The sequence below is a fragment of the Aegilops tauschii genome, chromosome 6 (assembly GCF_002575655.3).
Source record: "Aegilops tauschii subsp. strangulata cultivar AL8/78 chromosome 6, Aet v6.0, whole genome shotgun sequence".
Classification (NCBI taxonomy): domain Eukaryota; kingdom Viridiplantae; phylum Streptophyta; class Magnoliopsida; order Poales; family Poaceae; genus Aegilops; species Aegilops tauschii.
The window spans coordinates 444652385-444658725 of NC_053040.3; the positions used below are offsets into that span (position 1 = coordinate 444652385).

A 6341-nucleotide genomic window follows, 5' to 3' on the forward strand; every position below is an offset into this window, starting at 1 on the left:
ATCATTACCCCATCGGAATAACCGGGAGAAATACGTGTGTTCATACTATCCCTCCGTTCGGAATTACTCGTCTAAGAAATGAATGTATCTAAATATACTTTAGTTGTAGATACATTCATTTTTTGTGACAAGTAATTTGGAACAGAGGGAGTACTAGACTGCATCATGGCCTCACAGCCACAGGCACGACCGACATGACCATTTGCCATGGCCCGGCCCGCCTGGACACGAAACAGCCTCCTGCAGCGGAGATAAGCTGCTACCACGAGCGTTCTTCCAAAGGATATGTACCACCACGGCTCGACCACTGGCGGTTGCTCTCGTGCATACAGTGCGTAGAAAGGTGTTGCGTGGCCGCGAACGATCAAGAAGCAATGTTCATGGAATCCTGGTCGATGGTGCCATGATGAACAGGGGTGTGGTGTAGGAGGGATTCGACCGGGGGTACGTGCTCTATAGCTATGTATCTATCCCGGCCGCTTGGCGCTGAGAGCAACGGAGCCACGGGGGGCACGCAACGAACGTCGCCCTGCCCACATCCAAAGCCACCATCATCAATCCTCCGTATCATCATCGCTGGTCACCGGCAAATATTCCTTCCAAAAGCCTCGCCATCGGTGGGCGTCACTGCTCACGCGCTGGTCCCACGGACGAGACGGCATGCCGATCGTATGTGCAAGTTGGGGCCGGGCGTGCCAAGGTCGTAGTACGTGCCGCCAACCAAAGGAAAAGCCGAAGCCGAATCGGCCGCCGAATCTCCCGGAAAAAGAAAAGTCAAGGCCACGTCCGGAAAAGTCCCCTCTCGCGACATGCGATATACTGTGATAAGGGACACCGCGACAGTGGCGGGCAGCGCGATTATGCCTCGCCTTTCTCTTTCTCTTTCCCGTCGTGGTACGGAGCAGGGATGAGAGATCTTTCGGTCGGTCGAGCCGGGGACGCTTTGCTCGCACGCTCACCGGCCTGACAGACCAGACATGCCATGGAAGCTTCTACGGCTGGCGCATGTGTTTCTTTCTTTGTTTTCAATGCCCCGCGTGCGTGCGTGCGTACGTGGCTGGCTCGGGTCGAACCGGCGTCTGCGCCTCTGCCTGCGCATGCAGGCTGAGAAAGAAGAGAAACCATACCGTGATTTTGTCTTTCTACAAGAAAGCCGAATGTGGCTCGTCGTGATTTAGTTCGACTCGGTTTTCTTATGCAGTAGCTTAAACACGTGCCATGCTTTCCCTCTCCTCTGGTGAACTGGACATGTGTTCTGTTTGACCATTGTTTCTTGCGACTTGTCCGCATACAGCAAGGACAGGAAGCACCTGCCTGTTTTAGAATCGTGTTTAAGCTACGAAAACGTCTGAAAAACACACCTACAAAAAAGTGTTTGTTCCTACGAGCGATGGGGCTGGCAAAATGAGTAACTATTTGGAGCCTGTAGATTACACTACTAGTGAGACAGAGGTTGTTCCTTCACGGGAGTCTTTTGGAAAAGTGATCGAGAAAATTCCAGGTATTGCTGATTTCAGTAGTCAAGATGGGGAGGTTGGTAAGGATGGAAAATAACTTCCTCCTAAAAGATGCCCTAGGTTTAAGACAAAGATGTTAGAGTGGAGGACATGGCTAAAGAGAGGGAGCAACAAAAGACAACTACAGTAATGCTTCTATTCCTAATCTTCTAGACATGAATAACCCTTCTCTTTTTGACGTGTATTCATGCATTGTGATTTATTTGGGTTGCACCATGGATTGATTGGGCATAACATAGAGATAATGGGAAAAATAGAGTTGGCTAGATTGGATATGCTTTCTAGTAAAGATATTATTGCTAAAGATGATCTTCATATGAGCCCTCCAGGTCCTATTGACATTGGAGATGCTGACTTAAATGACCTCTGTTCTGATGGAGACAATTCTCACATTGCTTTGGAGGAGAAATACTCAGATAAATTCAAACATGTTTTCTCCTCTAAGAATTTGTCAGGCTGGAAGACGACATACCTGAAAGGATTTTTCTGGAATGCCAGAGGGATTGCTGGAGAAATTAAAAAAAGGTTTATTAGAGTGTGTGTATTGGCTCAATCTCTAGATTTCCTGGGTATTCAGTAAACCATGAAGGGGCACTTCTCTAAGAGTGAATTTCACTCCTTATGTGGAGGACTTTTTCTTTTAATGGCATTGGACTCCTACTGGGGGGAAATCTGGAGGTATTTTGGTTGGAGTTAATGAGGATTCTTTGAAGGTTTTGGATTCTAAACATGAGCATTATTCTGTCATAATGCTAGCGTATGAAAAAGAAAAAAGTAGATCTGACTTGGAATTTAGTTACTGTGTACGGAGCTGCTCAACCCGAGAGAAATTTGAATTTCTAGTTGAACTATCTAGAATATACCAGAGAAATACTTTACGTTGTATGATACGGAATGATTTCAATATTATTAGGAAGAGCTCTGAGAAGAATAAGCCGAACACACCTGGTCACTGGAGTTTAGTTTTTAATGCTATAATTGAGCATGCTAGACCTAGTGAGTTACCACTGGCCGATTAGAATTATATCTGGGTAATAATTTAGATGATCCAACATTTGAGAAATTGAACATAATTTTAATTTGCTCAGATTGGGAAGAGAAATACCCTTTGTCAATGGTTACTTCATTGGAAAGAGAGATATATGATCATACCCCTTTAATATTGGATACTGGAGAACAAATCATAAACCCACTCTAGGTAGATATGATAATTCTTGTGCACTAATAGAGGATTTAAATGTTGTAGTGGTGAAATCTTGGAATGCTAGATATTCTGGTCCAACATTGTGATTTGGCAGTAGAAATTGAGAATGGTTAGGAGAAAATTAAGATGGTGGGATAAAAATGTTACTGCTTGGTACAGGCTTCATGCTATTAATAAACACTTTTAGAAAGAGTTCAAATGGTTGCAAAGACGCAAGGAGAAAGAAATTAAATAAGGGGACTCTAACACTGGATATTATATCAAGCTAAGGCGAATAGTAGGAGAAGAAAGAATATTATTACTTCTTTGGACCAGGAGAGGAGCTATTAGGAAGGACAATGACCGCGGTCGGAGGAGCACCGAGACGTGCAACCGGACCGAGCCACCCGCAGCAGAACATCTCGCCGATGTGGTAGGGAATGAAAGCGCGGGAACAGGCCGGGGCAACCACGCGAGACTCCACCGTGGCCATGCCCTAGAAACGCCATGGAGGAAGGCCTCGCCGCCGCCATCAGCCCTCGGCAGCGGCGAGATTACGAGCGGCGGCGACTAGGGTTAGGAGCGGGCTGTGTTTCCTGTGGACTCAGATGCGAGACCTCTACCTTTTCTATTAGGATGTGGGTAGGTCTTAGTCGACTGAGACTTAACCAAATCTATGCGATAGCGTAACATGTAAGAAAGAAATAAAAAAACTAAAAAAATTGCACGAATCTTAACGTAACATCCCACGAATATAACATCGGCTGAGACTTAGATCGTTGACTGAAACTTAACAATCCTGTTTCTATTAAGCACAACTAATGGCACCAATTACCATTACAAAACTGAACAAATATTTTTTGCATTGCCACTGTAGCTTGCAACACCACCCAGCACAGATGACCAAAGTAAAGTTACAAATCTGGACAGCAAGCGTAAAGCACCTGTCTCTGACCAAAACATCTGGATCCCAACACATAACTTAAACATATGACAAACACGGCAGGCTTGTTAGCTCACTAGTTAACTTCCCCTTGCTCTTGTCTTGCTTGACAGCATAAATCATGTCAGTCCTAGTAGAAAAATAAAATCTAAAAGCATATTGGTTTCAGCAGACGACCACCTGACGTCAAATCAACACAAAAATGGCAATTCCAATCTTGGCCTGTGCTATGCCAGCTCTCACCGGCCAGTAACGGACTAATCACCAACTGCTGCCTCTCATGCGTCTCTGTATCTGGAATCTCTCTCCCTCTCTATGTACTACTCCCTCCGTTCCAAATTACTCGTCACAGAAATGGATGTATTTAGAACTAAAATACATCTAGATACATCCATATCTGCGACAAGTAATTCGGAATGGAGGAAATACGTATACATGTGCGTCGTCTCCGGCAGAAAGATGAACTCCCGCCGCTCGCGCGCTCTCGGAGTCTCGCTGCTCAACAGACGAAAGCCGGCGGGCCCGGGCTCGTGGTCGATGTGGGTTGAGAACTCGAGATCAGGAGGTGACTTTGGCGCGGGTGCACGGGGCGAAGGAGTGGCCGTGCTGCATGTGTCCGCCGGCGTGCACGTGCACGCGGTGCGAGGACGAGTGCGCCGTCTCCCGGTCGACGAGCGCGCGCAGGCGGAGGAAGTCGTCGACGGAGCAGGGCAGCCAGAGCGGGCCGGCCGAGCTGTAGCCATACGTGTCCCGGGCCGCCTCCAGCAGCCGCTGGAACTGCGGGTGGTAGAGGTAGGCGATGGGGATGACGAACCGCCGGAACCCGTCCGCCTCCGCCTGGTCCTGGCCGACCCACACCGCCAGCCACCCCTTCTTCACCTTCCCCCTCTTCTCCGCCTGGTCCCCTTGCATGATGATGGCAGCTCCATCGCCGGCGGTCAAACTGCAGCCGAGCTCTCGCCGTGGCTGCCGGCGCTGCTGCTGCCGCGAAGTTACTGCTCGATAGCAAAGCTAGCTAGACCCAAAGAGCCGAGCGAGAGGTGTGTGGTGCAGTGTGCTTCGCGGCACTCGCGGTGGTTTTTATAGGACTTGCACGGCTCGTGCGGGCCGGGAGGAGGTTAGATTACATTAGCCATCGGTGCGTGGCACCGCTGCCTGTACATACGACGTCCTTTGCTACGGAACCCGGCCTCGGGGCTTTCGTGTCGTGCCGGGGCGGCGGGTGATAGATATCCTGCGTGGCCGACACGGCGGCCCGCCGGAATGATCGGGTTACGGCGTCAGGGTCGCTGGCCGTACTGGGCGATCGTCGCGTGTGCGTCAGAGCATCTACTACAACCGGAGTTGACTAATCCGGGGCCACTGATAGTGGCCGGGCTAGCATTCAAAGTTCGGGTCCATAATTTGATCCATCGAATCAAATCATCAAATCCATACTATTTTCATGCAGTGTTAAATTACAAATGTAGTTCATACACGCCATCGGACTAACAAAAATTGACATGCTCTACTAGCTACGAATGATACGACAAGTTCATCAACAGATGCCCTTGCCGTCTTTCGTGCGGCAGTAGCGGTCAAAGACACAAAACTGATCAAGGCGGATCTGAAGGAAATATGCCCTAGAGGCAATAATAAAGTATTATTTATTTCCTTGTATCATGATAAATGTTTATTATTCATGCTAGAATTGTATTAACCGGAAACATAATACATGTGTGAATATATAGACAAACAGAGTGTCACTAGTATGCCTCTACTTGACTAGCTCGTTAATCAAAGATGGTTATGTTTCCTAGCCATAGACATAAGTTGTCATTTGATTAACGAGATCACCTCATTAGGAGAATGACGTGATTGACTTGACCCATTCCGTTAGCTTAGCACTCGATCGTTTAGTATGTTGCTATTGCTTTCTTCATGACTTATACATGTTCCTATGACTATGAGATTATGCAACTCCCGTTTACCGGAGGAACACTTTGTGTGCTACCAAACGTCACAACGTAAATGGGTGATTATAAAGGTGCTCTACAGGTGTCTCCAAAGGTACTTGTTGGGTTGGCGTATTTCGAGATTAGGATTTGTCACTCCGATTGTCGGAGAGGTATTTCTGGGCCCACTCAGTAATGCACATCACTATAAGCCTTGCAAGCATTGTGACTAATGAGTTAGTTGCGGGATTATGTATTACGGAACGAGTAAAGAGACTTGCCGGTAACGAGATTGAACTAGGTATCGAGATACCGACGATCGAATCTCAGGCAAGTAACATACCGATGACAAAGGGAACAACGTATGTTGTTATGCGGTCTGACCGATAAAGATCTTCGTAGAATATGTGGGAGCCAATATGGGCATCCAGGTCCCGCTATTGGTTATTGACCGGAGACGTGTCTCGGTCATGTCTACATAGTTCTCGAACCCGTAGGGTCCGCACGCTTAAAGTTACGATGACAGTTTTATTATGAGTTTATGTATGTTGATGTACCGAAGGAGTTCGGAGTCCCGGATGAGATCGGGGACATGACGAGGAGTCTCGAAATGGTCGAGACGTAAAGATCGATATATTGGACGACTATATTCGGACTTCGGAAAGGTTCCGAGTGATTCGGGTATTTTTCAGAGTACCGGAGAGTTACGGGAATACGTATTGGGCCTTATTGGGCCATACGGGAAAGAAGGAAAAGGGCCTCAA

The 6341-nt window shown here is 47.6% G+C and overlaps 1 protein-coding gene across 1 annotated transcript; it reads right to left on the reverse strand.

The window, feature by feature from the left end:
* Positions 1–3829: 3829 nt before the first annotated feature.
* LOC109735636 (auxin-induced protein 15A-like) lies at positions 3830–4690 on the reverse strand. Its single transcript, XM_020294851.4, has one exon. The coding sequence runs from the start codon at positions 4553–4555 to the stop codon at positions 4202–4204; it is 354 nt and encodes a 117-aa protein (XP_020150440.1). The 5' UTR covers positions 4556–4690; the 3' UTR covers positions 3830–4201.
* Positions 4691–6341: the final 1651 nt, after the last annotated feature.